Genomic DNA, 21,053 nt, shown 5'->3' on the forward strand with positions numbered 1-21,053 from the left:
TGATTCGTGCACCATTGCTGTGGTGCATATCTGGTACGTTTTCAAAATTATTTCCTACCGTATCGTGCATATTTTTTATCCGTACAAACGTCGATACGGCCCTTATCTGGAGCCCTGCATACTGCCAACTTGTACACACACACGCACGGGCACACACGCACGGGCACACACGTTTGTTTGCTTTTGTTTAACGCAGCACTCAGCAACATTCTCGCTACAGTAGTTGGCCATAAGTGAGTCATCATTAGTGAAATTCCAACAGACTTGCATGTTAATTAACTCTTGCACGAATTATTTCATAAATTTCGGTCGAATTGCTTTCAATACCTATCTACCAGCTGGGAAATCATCTCAGCTACATGCACATAATTTCCATTCAATTGTCCGATGATTATTAAGAAAACTGCAACTATTTAAACAACATATATTAGACATACCAATCAGTTTTAACATGGCTGTCTATGGGATAGATCAAAATTAAGTTGTACTTATGGTGCTTAATCAGTTGTCATTCGATAACAAATCAACGGAAAGATGAAAGTACACGTAGCTGAAGATGATTTCCAAGATTTTGCAAAATAAAATGACTTCTACTTAATTTATGAAAATTATTCTTGCAACAGTTAAATAACATGTAACTTGATGTAAGTCTATGAAAATTTCACTAATGATGACTCACTTATTGCCAACTACTGTATATGGCAGCGATCGGTAAATAATCGAGTTCGGCGATCAACATCAATATAATCGATTTACGCCATGTTGGGATACAATAACATGACTGTGTCAACAAGCTCACTGAGTCAGCGAGCCTGACCACTCGACTCCTTCGACAAGCATGGGCTGACCACAAATTCCAACCCGGATCTTCACGGGTCCGAGTACACACGAGGTCATGCGCGCACGCACGCACGCGCACGCGCGCACCTCGATATAAACTACAAAATCTTTGGCCCCTCTTGACATCTTGCTTAGGTCGCCAAGAGTTACTTCCCTTTTTGTTTATTCAGGAAGTCGTGATTACGCATGTCAATGCGGAAGTTTTGGATGATAGTTCTCGATTTTGCAATTTCTTCAATAGTATACCATGACATTATTGTAAAGGTGTTGATTATTCCTTGATAATTAGCAATGGGTTTGTTTGGAAAAGGCCACGAAAAGCCACCCAAAGAGTTGGTAAGTACACGATTTCACAACCAATAGGTTGTTATTAGGATAACAGGAGATATTTACCTGATGAAAATGTGATCTGTCAGTGTAATATTTCAAAAGGAATACGACGTGATTCATCCTTCAGTTTGCGACAGGTGTCTGAGATTGATTTTTGTACAGGTAACGCACGGTGTTTACGCTTTTAACCCAAAGTGTGTCTCGTTGCATTTCTGCTTGTTGGTCTATACGTTGGAGTAAATTTCAGAAAATATCAGAGTAAAATGTTCATAAAAATAGATCTGGCTTCACTCCGAAATCTCGTGACTTAGTCAGGTATGTGGTGAGATTGTCTGCTTTATGTACAGTGACAGTCACAACTGTAATTTAAGTGTTCCAAGTACCAAGATTGTACATCCTCAGAGTAAGGGTAGGGTACCCTCAACTCGATCCTTAGCCTTGGATATCGTTTCCAATCAAGCACGTCTTTAGATACACGTTAATGTCAGTACCACAATCCTATCTAACAACCCTTTATGGTCCTTATTGTAAGAAATCTCACCTTTTTGTAAAGTTTAGACCAAAGTTATTTCGGGTACATCCATACAATTGATCAAGCTTTGAGAATAACCAGGAAAGCTGTCAAAACTCTGTAAACGCATAGTGACTGATTTCTAGGTAAACAAGCCAAATTGCTTCACATAACACTTGTGGTAATGTGCTGTTTAGGTTGAATAGTTACCTTAGATTAAGCTGGCAATGAGAGTTTGATCCTCTCAGCAGTGCTAACAGAAATCAAAAAGGTAATCTTTGTGAACATGGTACATTCCAGTACACCCCAACTAACATTCAAGGCTGTTGTTTTGATAAATGATAAACAGAACAAAATATTTATGGTCTCTGGATTAACATAACAATGATCACACTCTCTGGTAAAGAAGTGAAATTAACTTGAACAGTACTAAGAATTGGTCTGTCAACCTTTTTTGAATACCTTGTGATTACCTTCCACCACCCAGGACTAAAGTTAAATTCATGTTTGGAATTCAATATTTTTCTTAGGATAATCAAAATGTTTTTACTCCCATGGATTCAGTCTATTGGGTATTTTAATCCAAATAAGTGTCTTTTATTAGTATAATTCTCCTGAGACTGCATTGAATTTAAAAATTAAAGTGTTGATTCAGGTAGCTTCAATTGCAAGGATGCAAAGTTAACCATTTATTTTCTCTCTTTAGCACTAATTACTTGTCAGCTACCCTTGTTGCTGTCATTGATATTTTATTAGTATTTTTGTTCATTCCCCTGATGCAATAACTGTTTGCTTGACTGGTTATTATGTTGGACTGACTGACTGAGCTTAGTTTTACGCCGCTTTTAGCAATATTCCAGCAATATCACGGCGGGGGACACCAGAAATGGGCTTCACACATTGTGCCCATGTGGGGAATCGAACCCGGGTCTCCGGCATGACTAGCCAACGCTTTAACCACTAGGCTACCCCACCACCCCACATGCGTTGGAAAGGTGTAATGATAAGATAACACATTATTTTGCTGAAGAAATTGTACGTCAGTTCAGAAGGCTTTATTTAACGTGTTTAATGCAAAACCTTTCTCCAACACTGGATTTATGTTTTCACTTAATGTGAAAATTCTTGTCTTCTTCTTTTATGGCCCCAACTTAAAGAAATTGCTTTCTTCATCAATGTTCTGAGGCCTTATCAGTGCATGGTCCAGAGCTGAGAGAAAGGCAGTCTTAATCAAAGTACTGAGGCCTTATCAATCAACATGAATGTTCAACACTTGTAATACATCAGTTACCTACCCTTGGCCTTAACCCTAGTGTTTTGTATTCCCAGGTCAATGAGTGGACACACAAAATGCGAAAGGAAGGTTACAACCTTGAGAGACAGATAAAAGGTATGTCAGTTATAGGGCTGTATATTGGCAAATAAATTGTGTTGCAATATATTGCGACTCAGTTACCCGTATTGTAATATATTGATCTATTGGGAACTTACATGTTTGACAGTAGGTGACAATAATTGTGCATGTCAATTCTGTTTCCTACATTACAAGTCTTATAAGTTACATAATCACAAAAACTTCATATATGTTCTTTACCCGATATACCGGATCTCAGTAAACATATTATAATACATATTGTTCGAAAAAATTTTTTGACAAACTTTATGAGTAACAACTTCTTTATTACAAGAGTGTGACGTTTCGATACAGATTCTTGTACCGTTGTCAAGCAGGAATGTTTGAAAAACGTATTGCGGTATACCGGTAATACCGTGGTTGTCAAATCTTGATATTTGTGATTATCTAGTCGTCTTCTGAAACCCCAAACATCACAGTGTTTGATATGGCATCAAATGTCTGAACATCACAATTCACTCTGTTTACACATTATTAAGTTACCATGGTTACCCTCAAAATCATCCGGTGGAAGCCATAAGATAAATCTTATTTTGTCACTTGCAGTTCTTGAAATCTTTGTAATTTTGCATATCAGATGGATACCGGTACATTTGTTACATGTGATGATAGCAGGGACGTGTAGGGCCTGAATGATGGTGTACATGCCTGGATTGATTTTTACACATGGAACTTCTTTAACAATATTTTTCACTCATTCACAGGATTTGAAATTAACATACATCTGTTTGTCTGAGACTCATAAAGTCTTGGGTGCCGTTCCACTAACCGGTCTTATCTAAGATCAATCTTAGCAAGTTATGCCAATTTTACAATCGTCTTAGCTAAAAGTTACACCTGTCCACTAACCGATCTTAGGCCGATCTTAGCCGGTCCCGATCTTACGATCCGATCTAAGCTTAGATCGAGACTCTTTCGTGCGAGAGATAGAGGAATGCGAGGCACGAGTTATCTCCCTTTGCATAGTCTAGCAAATGATGGAAGTAGTTTACGAACCAACTGAGTGAGTGAGTGAGTTTAGATTTACGTCGCACTCAGCAATAGTCCAGCTATATGGCGGTGGTCTGTAAATAATCTAGCTAAGATGCATAGTAGGGCTGGGACGGGTAAGAAAAAATGGAATCGAGTACCCGCATGTTCTTACCCGAATCGGAATCGAGTACCCGGAAATGTAATGAATACAACGCTCTATTTACTCTCTGAATATTCAGTCACGATTTGACAGATTATCATAGAAAACATGAAAGGATGGCAATAAGACATTGAAACTGATCTTAAACTATTTTATTTAATTACGTCTGTTTAACTGATATAAAGAGCAACACCATTACTAACTTACATTCCACTGTGACATGACAACTCACTGCTCATGTACTGATAAATTACAGTCGTTAATAATAACCTCGATTAACCGGACAATACCAAAGACGTAATTAGATGTGTGTTGCGTCAATGAAAAAAGGCAATTTATTCTGTTGTTGAACTACATTCAGATGTGATATTTAACTGAACCTATAATGGTTTACATGGGGACTTTATGTAAACTTACATAGAATAAAATTTGATTGATGTATTTACTGACAGGAGAATTCTATACGAGATATACAGACCGACAGACTGTAATGCAAATGAGTTAAGCAACACAGCAAAATGCTTCGCGCGCATGAGGGAAGACTGGTCATTTTGCTCTGTTGCGCAACTCAATTGCATTACAGTTTGTCTATTATACATTACAGAGTACAGACAAATACAGGGCCGTGAATAATTCATTAACTGTAATTAAAAGTTTATCCTTATAGAAGATTATTAAAAGTCGCATTAAAATACTTTTGTTTGAATGTAGCGACAAAGAAATGTATCTAAATGATATATTTTTTACGTTTAGATAAACCAAAACAGCACAAAACTATAGTTATTTAAATATTCTAAATTTGTATATCAGTAAACATTACGTGTGTGCATTGGAATAACTGTATGCTGATATTATATGTTAAATTATGAAAGGTATAGTAACTGAATGGTATTATGTGTGATCTAAGTGAGCTGTGCTTCTATATATTTCTGATTATCTTTCTTCTTATTGTCATGATAATCAGTCGAACATTGAATTTACAAATCAGAATGTGCCATTTCAATAAAAATTCGTTTTATTATGTTAATTCATTAGTTTTAACTGATATTCCCAACACCTACAATCATTTAATTACATTCTCTTTTATGGTGAATGTATTCAGCTTTGACGCAGAAGTAAAATATGTCTCATGAAATTGAAATGAAATACGAACCAAAGACAACATTCAATGTAGTCTTAACAGCTTTTTATGAACTAACTTAATAAGCAACTAGAGTTACACAATGAAATGAACGTTGTGTTTTAGAGCAAGATGTTTGTGGATTAAACTTGTACTGCTTCTGCAATAAATAGCATCGTACACACAGTCGCCATTTGGTTCTGCCATTTGCATCAAGTTCAAAATGAGCCCAAACTCTCAACTTAGCACTTTTGCTCTAGGTTAGAGTTACATGCCCTTGACATTACAGAGTTTTCTCCCTTTCCGGCATTACTTAGCCCTAATGCATAGCGTTCACTAACATGAGCGTTCATGTTAGTGAACGCTGTGTATCTTAGCTATAAATAATCGAGTCTGGACCAGACAATACAGTGATCAACAGCATGAGCATCGATCTGCGCATTTGGGAACCGATGACATGTGTCAACCAAGTCAGCGAGCCTGACCACCGGATCCCGTTAGTGGCCTCTTACGACAAGCATGGGTTATTGAAGTTCAGTATTCTAACCCGGTCCTTCATTGGTATTTTTCCAACCAAGTGTAAACATGGAGAAAAAAACTCGAGCAAAATATTAGGGTAGTGAGCACCTTGGTTTCAGGTGCAAGTGCGTGTGAATGCTGGGTATCAGGCATAATATAATAATAATAAATGCATATTTATAGTGCCTATTCCACATCCTGGGGCATGCTCAAAGCGCTATGTACAGATAATTTACACGAGAGTATTTACAGCCGAGATTATAAGTAATATACTGAGAACAGTTTTTAAGTCTGAACTTTAATAATGTCAGTTGTGTCAGAGCTTTTAATATGTGCCTGAACCTTGTCAATCAGAATAAACAAGCCGTGAGGAGGCTATAACGTATGTAGAATCTGTCAGTGGTCTTGAATAACACGCGGACTGCCTTTAGAATCCCCCATCAAATATGCGCAGTGAAATCAAACATATTTGTATCTTTTTGCTTCAGCACATTGTTCAGTTCACAGCTGTCCCTATTCTTAACCATGACGTTGCAATATTGTTGTACAAATGTGTTACACCGACTCGCTCGTTGTGTTCCCATGACGACAGTGGTCAGACTGGCCTGACATTTGTAAGGCTTCAGTGCAGTGTTTGTTTACATCACAGAAATGTACAAATTCATTTCATGGGGGATTTTAGGGGACGCTCACGGTGAAATGCTCGCTCTTATTTTTCACATAGAAAAGGAAAGCCACCATTTTGGTTTCTCTACGATTGATTTTAGCTATCCTAAGTTGGTCATGAGCAACTTAGACTTTTAATCTTAACTTTACGATTGACTTGGGTAAGATTGGTTAGTGGAACGGTATGCTGATCGTAACGTCAGATTGGGATTTTAGGGGTTTATGATTGGCATAGGGCTAAGATCGGTTAGTGGAACGGCACCCAGGTATAGTTAGTGACATTCTCTTGTGTATTGCTACATTAACCATTATGTACATGGCAAGTATGCAACAGACCATTTATTCCACTGAAGCATTTTAGTCCACAAAACAATCTGATTCAGAGATGCTGTAGATCTTTCACTTGTCATAATTTTACATTTCTTGGACAAGCAGCCATGTTGTTGATTCTAAACAATGCATATGGTCTGGACTAATACCCACACAGATTTGATCAGCTGTGTTCACCAACCAACCTTAGATCTTGCAGAAAGGCATTGTATTTGAGTAATTAGATTGGACACTTGTGTCTCGCCAGAGAACAGCTCATGACTTGGACCCAAAAACATTTTTAGTGAGAGTTCTTTAGGCGCAAAAATAGAGGGACATGTAAATCCATGCATAGTCAGAGTCACACCATTGTTGTTTTAGGCCTAACTGTGCATTAACTCTGTTGCTGCCTCCCTGGTTTCAGCCTCCGTGGTGTAGTGGTTAGAGCGTCCGCCCGGAGAGCGGAAGGTCGCGGGTTCGTTCCCCGACCGCGTCATACCAAAAGACATTAAAATATGGTACTTGTTGGTCCCTGCCTAGCACCGGCATTAATGGGTACAACAAGGACTGGTAGGCTCGGGAGTCAGTATAATGTGTCTGAGTGGGATATTCATGCTTCACCGCGGCATGGTATCTCAGTGGGATAGCACTATAAAACCATCTTAAGTCTGGGCTAGTACAAGCAGCCGCACATACACATACACACGCATGCACGTCGTCATATGAGCGAAATATTCTCAAGCATGACGTTAAACCCAATTTCACCTCACCTTACCTCACCTCCCTGGTTTCAGCTATACAGAGGGAAGAGGAGAAGACGAAGAAGCTGCTGAAGGCATCGGCTAAACGAGGGGAAACAGAATCCTGCAGGATCCTGGCCAAGGAGATCATGAAGGCACGGAAGGTTGTCAACAAACTATATACGTCCAAAGCTCACATCAACTCTGTCCAGATGAGCATGAAGAACCAGCTGGGTGAGGACAGAGAGCTAGAAGTGTTTAGGCATATGATTGAAACCTTTGTCTGGCTCATTATATAACATATTAACAAGTATACACCAGCAGGGCTCGATTTAAGAGACGTTAACATTCTTGCACCAGGTACAACCTAAGATAACATCAGCCAAAATCCAATTGCACTGCTTGTATTGCAATATGTAATGAAAGAAATATGCTATTGAATTATTCAAAGTTTAGAAGAAAAATGAGCTGACATAATTATGCTTGTAATGTTAGATTTATTGTTGATATATTTCTCAAAAAATGGACTTACACTTGGTGTAAGTTAGACAAATAACTAGGTTGCACTCTGTAATATTGGGTTGCACCAGTGCAAGTAACAAACCACTAAATCGAGCCCTGACCAGTATTTTGGGTACTCCGGCTTACAGGTATTGCCTTACTTAATTTATCCCAGTATTTAAATTATGTTTTGAATTCATGTTTTACAGAGTTATGGCCCTCGCACCATGCTTTATGAAAAAGTGTAGTCCATGTCTGTGTGAAATGACAATGCCTATCCACTCGTTTACAGGGCTCCAGATAATGTCCGTATCGGCATATGTACGGATATAACATAAGCACAATACGGTAGGAAACAATTTTAAAAACGTAGCAGATACGGACCACAGCAATGGTGTACGGTTTCAGAATCATTTACAGACGTATTTATCTGAAAAAGTATTGTTTTATTGTTTACTGACCTGTTTACACAAGAGTAGCAATGTTGTGGTGCATATATGAAACGAAACACAAGATTACTGATACGCCATTAAATTCCATGCACTACTCTAAATGTACTCTTATTGTTTTCCAGTACTCCTATATTTAAAAAATAAGGAGTACGTACTCCTGATCATGAAAAATTATCTGGAGCCCTGCGTTTATGATTTCAGTCCAAATAAAAAGTCTGCAATGTCTTAGTTTTCTCAAAAACTACTTCAGTTACACGAGTGAAACTTTCGAAGTTTATCAAAGAGATTCATTTCAAGATTTAGTTTGAACATTTGTGTCATAAGTTATATTTTCAACCGCTTTGTTCATGTATGTAGTGATTCTATCCTTAAAATAGGCAAGTCTAGGTAAGCCTTCATTATGAACACCAGTCTTTTTAAAAGACAACTTGATCTTAGTATTTACATAATGTAGTCATTATGATTTAAACTGATAATTATTGCCTTAGAGACTTGTGCAAGTCTCGGTAATGTTCGAATTTTATGTTTCTCTAATCTGAAAGCTATTGAGCATGGTGTACATGTAACAGATTTTAATAGTTGACAATATGGTCGATGGTAAAACTGATATTTGCCTTTCATTTTCAGAGGCCCTGAATAAGACCACAAATTTTGGTGTTTTAATTTTGGTGTTTAATGCCACATTCTGTAATATTCCAAACATATTGTGCGGTCTGTAAATAATCGAGTCTGGACCAGATAATCCAGTGATCAACAGCACGAACATCGATCTACACAACTGGGATATGATAACGTGTGTCAACCAAGTCAGCGAGAGTGTGCACCCAATCCCGTTAGTCGCCTTTTAATTGATGCATATGGTTGAGAGGATGTTTAATGGTAATGTTGGTATTAGCTTGTGTTACAAACCTCTCTGTGACTTTCAGGTACCCTGCCCATGCTGGATAAGAACATAATTGTTGATGTACCTAGATGGTTGACAATATGTTGACAACTTGGTTGATGGTAGATGCTTTTGTCTCCAGCCTCACTGCGACTGGCAGGAGCACTGGAGAAGAGCACCCAGGTGATGAACTCCATGCAGGCGCTGGTGAAGGTGCCAGAGATCCAGGCAACCATGAGAGACCTGTCCAAGGAAATGATGAAGGTAATGATGCTACAATCATACCACATGCTGGGGAGAAGACCAGCCCAGACCTAGAATAGAAACTAAAGGTTTTACATGAAGTGTAATTCCTGCATGTTTGACTGAGCAATCATATTTCATGCTGTGGGAGAAGACAAACCCAGAACTAGAATACATGGTTTTACATGAAGTGTAAGAAAGAAGCAATTTTGTAAACTACTCCCAAAGTATTTTCTTACGAGTCATAGCTGAGACAATATTTTATCAAATAAGTGTCCCTAGAATCCAAATAAATCCACTATACACATAACCATGGACTGCATCAGATCACTTTCAACAGAGGACAATATCACAAACTAGACTTCCATCTCACTGATGCCAGTGGTCCTGTTGTAGGCTGGCATCATGGAGGAAATGATGGAAGATGCAATGGAGATGGGCGATGATGAGGAGCTTGATGAGGAGGCTGATGAGGAGGTCGATAAGGTCCTGTTTGAGATCACCGCAGGTAAGCTGAGATCTGAGCAAACATAGATTCAGGAATTCATTTTATAGTTATGAGACAAGTTGTACAAAGATCTTTGTGATGCTGGAAAGAGCAGGGCCTAGATTTTCGAGGCTCTCTTAGCACTAAGACAGTTTTAAGTTAATGTTAATGTATGGCACTTACGACTATCTTAGCGATAAGAGAGCTTCGAAAACCTAGGCCCAGGTTTTCAGCTCACTAACCTTATTGATGGATACATGGAGATGAGGCCTCCACAATGGATACTGTGTATGGACTCTGAGACCAAGGGTTGTATCGGCATTGACTGATTTTTTCAGCTCACCTTCCTGCTTAAGGCATCTTCACCACATCTTCAACTGACCATGTGTAACTCACCATTAACTCACCACCCTATTCTTTCCTAGGTGTGATCGGGAAGGCACCAGCAGCAGTCAACGACTCGCTGCCAACAGGAGAGTTGGAGGGGGCAACAGGCGTGACACCATCTGCATCACATGATGATGAGGAGGACGAAGAGGAAATGGATGAAATGAAAGCAAGACTGGAGGCACTTCGGAGTTAGAACTTACAGAATCATGATCCATTGTGTATTAGGACTGCAATGACTCACTGAAGTGTCCATTAATTGTTACAGGATTTCGTACTATACCAAGTCCTCAGATAACCTGTTTATGTCATGACAACAAAAGGGAATGATTGATAGGAAAACTAAGACAATAGAGAGGAATGTTTTGAGGAGGAAAATCTGGAATTATTTTGAAAAATCAATATCAGTACAATATAAATACTAACTTATGCCTTTTAGAAACTGTAAAATAATATTTCAGTTCAGGTAAGTGAAAAAGAGGAATTTTGGAAATGTTCAGTCACACATCATCAGTTATTAACAATTTGCATTTTTTAAGAAAATGAGAAACAAGAATCACTTTAAAATCTTCCATGGAAATTGTTTGTATTTTCGAGGTTTCATGTGTTTGTACACACCATGTTCCTAAATGACCTGAAACATACAGGCTAATGGCAGTGTAATAGTGGTATGTATCAGGTCGGATGAAGTAATTCCAAGTGTAAAGTAAGTCTTCTGTGCATAAACTGAATGCAAATCCTACCATTCATGCCTGATATTGAAGTAGTGTGTAGAAAGAGGCTATAAGGCTCTGACACAAGCTCCTGGAGAAATATAGTCCAACACAATTGTCTCGAACTCTGATGTGTAGACGGTCGTCTCAAAGGAATATTCCTTTGTTAGTCATCATTTGTGGCTATATAGATCCTCAAATAACACAAAGTATTTACTTATGTCCCATCAACTTGAACACAACATGTTTAGGCTCTATTACGTATGTAATCTGAACGCTGACTAGTGTTGGGAATTGGTTGAAATCTCACAATTGATGATTGCTTCATTACCAACGAACAATCATCAAAAAATATTGGTTAGCGTCATTTTTCAGATTTTCCTATCCAGGTTGTTACTGCAGAAAAGTATAACATGTTGCTACATTAAAGTGATGACTAATATATCATGAACATAAACTTCCTGGAGTCTTAGAGAAATATTTAGTCATGACTTTTCAGTTAGTGGAGTGAGTTTTCTAAGAAATTAACATGTTTTCAAGCCCTGATAACTTCTAAGATATGTTCCATTGTCAAGTATTTCAAAGACTAAAACAGTTGTTCCAAAATCGTTTATGTTCCATTATGAGAAAATGTGATCGATTGCTTGGTCGTTTGGTCACTGCGACCAATCTTCGATTATTTCAATTAATCGGACCACCACTAACGCTGACTGGGCAATACATTCCTTGGTATCACGCTTGCAGGAACCAGGATGATTGGTTGGTTTTGCAAATACACTGCAAAAGAGGCTTATCTATCACAGACTGTTTACAAACCCATGAACAAGTGACAATAGCAGGACATTTTGTTATTAAACATCACTTAAGGATAAGTATTACACCATGATAGAGTGTGTCAGTCAGTGGACAACTGTATATGTCTATACTGTAGGGGCAGATAAGACCTTGTACAATTTCTGTGTCGTTGCATGAAGTTGAATTTTATGTTGTAAAATTTGACTCCATCTTTTTCACTGTACATACATTGTTGTGTGCACGACCTTGAAATATATTGTTACAACCCAATTTGTTAGCTTTTGTATCGCCAGGAACATGTTTGTTTAAGGAATCTCTGAACTTCTGATATTGAATTCAAATGAAATATTGTTTCATTTTGAAGCCAAGTGAACATATGCTATTGTTGATGAGTTTGTGGTATAGTTTTAAGGAGAGTCTCTGTTTTATATGGTCCTGTTACTAAATGATGTATTACAGCAGCATCACATGAGAAGAAAGATCAACAAACCTTAGAGTTTATTATTCTTGTAAAGTTATCATCCTGCACAAAATGAAGGAAACAGTCAACATTTTCAAATTTCTCTATCATACTGATTATTAAATTTAAACTCATATTATCTTGCTATCCATTTAATTGTTATCAAAATACAAGCAGTTGTTAACCAAACATTTCCTCCAAGTTATTATTACAGCCCAGTATTCATGTAAGGATTGGACATATGAAATGATCCCATAACATTGGGTGTGACTTTAAATTTAAACTCACTCACACGTAACATCAGGAAGCATATACTGAAGGAGAAATCACAAATATATACATGTCTGGGTCACAAGTCACACTAGTTGGTGATCAGAGCATCTTACATGTTTGAAAAAAAAAAATTAAACATAATTTGCAATTTTTATCCATCAACTGTTACTTGCGGCTGCCATCTTGGATGATCTAACATAAGGACTATACACGTTTGTCATGTGAAGAGTGGTAGTGTTTGCCTCCTGTATTAACAGCAAGCATAGATTGATTACCATAGGCTACCAATAACAGCTGGTGGTATACTAAATACCATAGGTTTTGTGGGTATCCATGACGTAAACTGGCCACTGACCAAGGGGAGGTAACTTCTTGGATATAATTATCTCCCCTTCAAATCTTGGTTAGCTGTCCTGAAAATCGTATTGAGGGTTTGTTGGTGAAATGAGGCGGATAAGGGATGGTCAAAACGTTAAGTTGTTAAAAAAAACTGGAATCAAGAATTCTAATGCTTGTATAGTATTCTCTAAATTGTGGATATCCAGTGAATTTGTATTTAATTTGTACAGTTTTCTACATGAGATATTTCACCATACTTAATTGTACAGATGTCTGTTGTCTTTCATCAGTCTCATTGTCTGTGATTCTGGTTAGAAATGTTTGTGCCATCATATGTTGGAATTAAGGGTTATATATAGAACTCGGTCCATACCAGCTGGGCTTTATTTCACATGGAATTGTGTTGTTTTGAAAGGTTCATTTTCATTCTGTTTTATACTAGGCACGCACACATTTCAGTTCATGTTATTCATTAACTATGATTATTTTTCACACTTTCCATATATCTAGATGCACCAATAAGTAATTGCCTGTACAAACGTGCATTATGTAAGGACTAAAGATGACAACATGATGGGATTGGCAATTAAATATTCACCAAATAAATACTACTTACAGAAAGAAACAAGAAACGTAGGTCCTCAGATTGTTCTGTTGCAGAAAAACAATACAGAAATTTATTTTGGGGGTTGACCATATGTGACATTCTATATATTCCAGTGTAAAATATTTCCATTCTGTTACCCTTGACTTGTACACTTACAGCTTCGTTTGAAAGTAATGTCACCATCTCCAGCTCTTAACAGCAACTTCCAGTATAATGTCTCCCTTTTGTGAGTTGAATTTGATTGAATACTAGTAACTGGTTTACAGCTTTGTAGTTTTTTTATTTAGACTTAAAGAAATTGTAAGAAATAGGGCCAGGGTATTTACTATCTAATTAGTTAGAATAATGATTGAAAACATTTGTCTTGTATTGTTTTTCTTCTTGCATTTGGAGTCGTTACAAATATGCAGTGGCACTATATAGCTGGTAAATACTTTTGTGTTATTTTCTTAAACTCTTCTACAGCAACTAATGGCCTCGTTTTAACATTCTAATTTGTATGTTTAATACAATTTTAAAAATAAACTTTGGAAAGGTATCCAAGTCTTAAAATGAAGATCCATCTCTGAACCAGCCAGAACAAAATATTGACATGATAGCTTTTTTAGGATGAAAGGCAGAGGATTGTTTATCCAAGTTTGACTAAAGTAATTTCAATGCCCAATTTGACAGCTACAAAATTTACGATGCTCATCAGTCATGTGGTTAATGATACCTTAATTACAAAGAGACTGTCAGTTTCACAAGGCACTAGCCATAAACTCTTGATTGGGGGATTTGCACCAGACATAGGGACACAGTCCCCCAATAAAAAATGGTATCAGCGATACAGTTTTCATTTCACCTAGAAAGGTGAGTGAGCACTGTATTCTTTTTGTTTCTATGTAAAGTTATCATTTTTCTTAAATTGAATCATTTGTTTATTTTGATGACAAAACACTTTTGTTTATTTACACTGTGAAATACTTGTATTGAAATATGGAAACAATTATCAAAAACATGTTTTTTAACTGATCTATGACAATAATTTTTTACTACTTTTCAATTGTGTATACTCAACACAACCTTCTTATACTTTCTGGAAGAACATGGTGTTCTTATACCATCTGGGGGAACATAGTGTTCTTGTACCATCTGGAGGAACATAGTGTTCTTGTACCATCTGCAGGAACAGCATGTACTTGCACCATTTGGAGGAACATCATGTTCTTGTTCCCTGTAGAGCTACATAGCGTTCTTGTACCATCTAGAGGAACATCATGTTCTTGTACCATTTGAAGGAACATGTTCTTTTACCATCTGGGCTAACATGTTCTTGTACCATCTGGAGGAACATGTTCTTGTACCATCTCAAGGAACATGTTCTTGTACAATCTGGGGGAACATGTTCTTGTACCATCTGAAGGAACATGTTCTTGTACAATCTGGGGGAACATGTTCTTGTACCATCTGGGGGAACATGTTCTTGTACCATCTGGAGGAACATGTTCTTGTACCATCTGGAGGAACATGTTCTTGTACCATCTGGAGGAACATGTTCTTGTACCATCTGGAGGAACATGTTCTTGTACCATCTGAAGGAACATGTTCTTGTACAATCTGGGGAACATGTTCTGGAAGGAACATGTTCTTGTAACATCTGGAGGAACATGTTCTTGTACCATCTGAAGGAACATGTTCTTGTACCTGGGGAACATTGGAGGAACATGTTCTTGTACCATCTGGGGTTCTTGTAACATGTTCTTGTACAATCTGGGGGAACATGTTCTTGTACAATCTGGGGGAACATGTTCTTGTACCATATCTGAAGGAACATGTTCTTGTACAATCTGGAGGAACATGTTCTTGTACAAGGAACATCTGTACAATCTGGAGGAACATGTTCTTGTACCATCTGAAGGAACATGTTCTTGCACCATCTGGAGGAACATGTTCTTGTACAATCTGGAGGAACATGTTCTTGTACCATCTGAAGGAACATGTTCTTGTACAATCTGGGGGAACATGTTCTTGTACCATCTGGAGGAACATGTTCTTGTACCATCTGGAGGAACATGTTCTTGTACCATCTGGGGAACATGTTCTTGTACCATCTGAAGGAACATGTTCTTGTACCATCTGAAGGAACATGTTCTTGTACCATGTGAAGGAACATGTTAATTTTACCATCTGGATGAACATGTTCTTGCACCATCTAGAGGAACATCATGTTCTTGTACCCCCTAAAGCTACATAGTGTTCTTGTACCATCTAGATGAACATGATGTTTAACCATCTGGACTAACACTGTGATCTTCCACCATCTGCAAAGAAGGAATTGGTCTTATGAAGGACAATTATAAGATGGTCAGTGTCATATGTTGATATTTGCAAAATGACATGAAAGTTTAGAATATGTAAAGGAGATGATGCGAAACTTTTCCAGGTGTAGTTTGATTCTACAAATCAATGATTCATTGCTACAGATATTTTAGGCCAGTCCATTTTTCCATTAGAATGCATTTGTTTCTCAATCCACCTGTGATAATATTACAAGGTGTGACAGGGTCCTGTCATGATTTTTAAGCATCAGTTATACTAGTGAAGTGTTGTTTCATGCATGCAAGGTAGGTATTTACAGGTGTTACATCAGTGTTTGTTTTTGATTTTCATTGTTGTCATTTTTCTTTTTGTTATTTTTTTAGAACAAGCATGTTAATCATGGCTCTTATGTTCATCAATATCCAGTTTTTGTCCTTTTCATACTTAAACCACAAGGTTAACGCTTTTTGGCCATTTAATTTCACATGCTGTGTATGAGCTGTAACATTCTTGAGCACATACATTACTAGTTGCACTTTGTTCACCTGTTTTGTGTATTTATTATGGCATCATTGTTTATATATAATGTTTCCTGAAAATAAAATAAACTTGTATGGCATCATTGCAAAGACTTTCTTTTCATTCCATCCTGTTCCTCTGGTACAGTCAGGCTGCGTTAGTCCGGACCCCGATAATCCGATTCCCGTGATATCAAAATGGTAGCTAGCTGTAATCAATTTTGTTTACTATGTAAGCTCATTAACTGTTGATTCATTAATCCAGTGCTTCACTCTCCGGATCTGGACATTAATTAGCGGTAACGGATTAGCTAATTTCCCTTGGTTTCGCTTCATTAATCCGGCGGTACATCAAAGAGGTTCAGATAATCCCCTTACCTCGTGAGCACCATTGATTAGCGCTGATCTTCATCGGTAAACTTCAATGGTAATTGATAAGTGAGGGACACTTCTGAGTTGAACATGTCATTAGTTTGTGATTTTAATCAATTAATAGGTCTCACTTGTGCAAACGCAACTGGCACCATCAAAATTAGCCGTTTGTCATCGCCAAATCCAGATGTCCTAGATGTTTTGGAAGAGACTTTAACCCAGAAATGTATGTTCGCTATCGCTTCAACAACCGTGGATGACATCAGACATGTTCTGAGATTGGCTGAGATCTTTTGACAGGCAGATGCGATCACCTGCAGAGATGCCAACCACTCCGATTTTCAAATACAAAATCCACACTCCAATTTGTCTATAAAAAACTCCGATTTTTTAGAAAATACAAATATGTTTATAAATTTAGAATGTTTGAAAGAATTTTAGTAAATATGTTCGTTTGAGTTAAGAATTATCTGGTTAAGTATGCCCAGAAGTTGCATAGGTCCAGGCTAAATCTAAAGATTTTCATAGGGAAGGCCCCACAGACCCCCACCGTCAAAAGGGGCCCGAGCCCCTTCTCATGCTCATCCCCAACTCGCACCTTCAGGGCTTGGGAATTGCTTTTAGCAAGACATGACTCCGCTTTCATTTGATTCAGGGTTGTCATCTCTGCACGTGGTCGACAAGTGATCTTACTGACTCAGTAGTCCGTATGTTTCACTATCCGAACGTTTTTGATGAAAAACAGAAGTGTTCGGATTAACGCGGCCTGACTGTACCTCCAAAATCTCTTCACAGGAGTTACATTTTAAACATGGCTGCTACAGCATCCATATTGGCATATTGATATCAATTACTGGTCAGTCTTATCCACTGACATTATCATATAGTTCAAAATACTCTTCACTGCATATGCTTTAAAGACCAACCCATGAAGATCTGGGTAAGAATTTATCTTCAGCAACCCATGCTTGTCCTAAGAGGCGACTAACGGGATCGGGTGGTCAGGCTCGCTCAACGTATCCAAATTGTGTATATCGATGCTCATGCTGTTGATCACTGGATTGTCTAGTTCAGACTCAAGTATTTACAGACCGCCGCCATATAGCTGGAATATTGTTCGTGCGGCATAAAAATAATCTCACTCACTTTAAAGACCAGCCCTTGTTTTGACTTCCTGAAATACCTTGAATGATTCTGTTGCTAGGTTGCAAGCATAACAAAACTGACATATTTCTTCAGCATTTAATGATTACATTATTACATCTGCTCTGTATGACAAAACAAATACAGAATATACCATGTAGATAACATTGTATGCTATGATAATGATCGTATGTTCAGTATGTACATTTTACTACAATGTTCTAATGTACACAGAAGGCATATTTACAAGACAATGGTGTCACAATTGAGCATATTCTTTGACAGAATGAATTTAGTATTGCCAGATAGGTCCAGGTATGAGTCAAGATTTCTTTCACATAACATGTACTCTAGTCCAGGGCATTTGCAAAAGTTGCAAAAGCTGTACTTGGCTTGATTCACAACGAACACCTAACCGGCTTAGTAGCAGTTAATCCAGTTACAGGGGAGTGAGTACAGTTAACAGAACAGCCAGGCGAGGGGCTAGAGGTACTAATTAGTGGCTTGTAACAACAGGGGACAGTGGTCTAGAGGAATGATGCCCTTTGTCCGAAATATATGACATTTTTTTCTGCAGAAATGAGTGTCCCTCGTGATAGTCTCCTGCATGATATAGCAAATCAATTATCAAAATCAGATTCTCCAGACAGGGTGCCACTGTAACATGTTGGAGACTAATATTATACAAGTCGGCACTGCAATTGAAAAATAAATAAAATTAAATATTAACACTATTATCTAACAATTGAACAAAATATGTCAGAATTGAGAGAAACCTACAATCTCAAGTTCAGACACCCTACGAGTCAAATGAACCCGTCAACATGTTGAGATAATTTAAGAACTGAACATACCAAATTTCATCCCTTTTTAGACGGAAGTGGCAGAAATACATGTCAGTATGGTTGTCAAAATTTACAATATTGTGTTCAGCCAATTATTAAGCACACATATACAAGTTATATTACATTTTGAAAAGAAATGGCTGTAGAAGTTTAAGCTTGCAGTGTGGTCTTGTGCAATTGTAAAATCAAGGTCACGTTTATAATATTGTAAGGGACTGTTCATAATTTATGGATGGGGGGTGAGGTGATGATGATGATTGGGGGTCATCGATTTTGAAAACATGTATGGGGGAGGTGTTCAGCAATTTTGTACACAGAAATATTTTTAAAAAGTTCTGCTTAAAACTAGGGGTGTGTCATTGATTTTGTACATGACCTGTTCAAGGGTCGCTTACTTTGTACATGCTTTTGGGGCTGGGTGGGTTTGGGGTCATTGACATTGTACGTCCTTCTCCATGAAAATCGTCATCACCCCCAAGCCATAAATTATGAATGGTCGCTAATTGAATGGTACATATTGTGCCCAACTGCCAACTACATATGTACCAAATAGTATTCCATTAATTTTGGGAAAGCTAATAATAATAAATTGGAAGCTTTTTCAGTAAAGCTGCCATGACAGTCATGTTTAAATATGATTTGAACCTATTGAGTGAGCGAGAGAAGGTGGTTTTACGCCGCTTTCAGCAATATTCCAGCAATATCATGGCTGGGGACACCAGAAATGGGCTTCACACAATGTACCCATGTTAGGAATCGAACAGGTCTTCGGCGTGACGAGCAAATTCTTTAACCACCAGGCTACCCCACCACCTGTTGAACCTATTGAAGTGGGAGTGTCATCACTGGGGCATACAAACGAGTAGTTTGAGCTTCAGAGTCCATATTTTTATGAGAACATGTTCTGACCAGATGCTGGAAAAACAGCCGACAACATAACATATGCTTACCCAATTTTCAGTCAGATGAGCTATTTTAAATGGCATCATCATCATCATCATCATCATCATCATCATCATCATCATCATCATCATCACACTTTGCCAGCAAAGATTTACAGTTATCTGTCACAGTGTGTAATGTAACAAGACTGATCTCAACCCTACCCTACATGATGCCTGTATATCACCACAGGCTTGTAGCAAGATTCAAAATTCTACAAAATAAATTAACTTGATCATTTACTGTCCATCGTTTAATCATTCATCATACAGATGACATAATTTTAGTAGCTCAACCTTTGACGATCCGTAGTAAAAAAAGTATACACAGTAAGAAGCTGATGATATGATAAAATCAACAGTATGGAACAAGTTATTTACACAGAAGTGTGATATTCCTCTCTGTTCGTTATAAAAGACCAGAGGAATGGACACAGGAACTGGCAGATTGTGAATTTATCGGTCCAAGACATATTTACTGGGGCCAGTTCCACAAAGCTATCATTACACTGTGCTTTTGGAAGTGTGTCAAAGTATGGAAAAACTTGTCATGTTAGTGAAGTCCCTAATGTCCCAAGTCCCATGGTGGGACTTGGAACCATGGGCCTTCTCATCCAAAGTCAATGCTGTTACCAACATTCCACCCCTACCATCCACAGTACAGCCAATGCTGTTACCAATATTCCACCCCTACCATCCACAGTACAGCCAATGTTGTTACCAACATTCCAACCCTTGCATCCATAGTACAGCCAATGCTGTTACCAATATTCCACCCCTTGCATCCATAGTACAGCCAATGCTGTTACCAATATTCCACCCCTACCATCCACAGTACAGCCAATGCTGTTACCAACATTCTAACCCTACCATCCACAGTACAGCAATGATATTATTCACCCCTACCATCCACAGTACAGCCAATGCTGTTACCGATATTCTACCCCTACCATCCACAGTACAGCAATGCTGATACCGATATTCTACCCCTACCATCCACAGTACAGCAATGCTGATACCAATATTCTACCCCTACCATCCACAGTACAGCAATGCTGATACCGATATTCTACCCAATAAATTACAGCTCCCAAAGCAATCATTACACACCATGAATACTAAATACCCAGATATGACAACTAATGGCAAGATATTGTGTCGTAATACTTCTGTCTAAATACTGAAATGTTTACATCCTGATGTTTGAAGAAG

General features: G+C 38.0%; 2 protein-coding genes across 2 annotated transcripts; one reads left to right on the forward strand and one right to left on the reverse strand.

The window, feature by feature from the left end:
• Window positions 1–1,029: 1,029 nt before the first annotated feature.
• On the forward strand, window positions 1,030–11,084 carry LOC124261117 (charged multivesicular body protein 3-like). Its single transcript, XM_046695438.1, has 6 exons — window positions 1,030–1,176; window positions 3,011–3,071; window positions 7,636–7,815; window positions 9,560–9,681; window positions 10,057–10,168; window positions 10,573–11,084. Exons 1-6 carry the CDS (start codon window positions 1,132–1,134, stop codon window positions 10,728–10,730), a joined length of 678 nt encoding a protein of 225 aa, XP_046551394.1. The 5' UTR covers window positions 1,030–1,131; the 3' UTR covers window positions 10,731–11,084.
• Window positions 11,085–14,967: 3,883 nt separating this feature from the next.
• Window positions 14,968–15,877, reverse strand: LOC124261130. Its single transcript, XM_046695457.1, has 4 exons — window positions 15,688–15,877; window positions 15,471–15,520; window positions 15,348–15,407; window positions 14,968–15,307 (listed from the first exon to the last, which is right to left on the reverse strand). The coding sequence occupies exons 1-4, from the start codon at window positions 15,874–15,876 to the stop codon at window positions 14,968–14,970; spliced, it is 639 nt and encodes a 212-aa protein (XP_046551413.1). The 5' UTR covers window position 15,877.
• Between the last annotated feature and the right edge of the window lie 5,176 nt (window positions 15,878–21,053).

Source organism: Haliotis rubra, unplaced genomic scaffold, assembly GCF_003918875.1.
Source record: "Haliotis rubra isolate DU_JTF1 unplaced genomic scaffold, ASM391887v1 Scf79, whole genome shotgun sequence".
NCBI lineage: Eukaryota > Metazoa > Mollusca > Gastropoda > Lepetellida > Haliotidae > Haliotis > Haliotis rubra.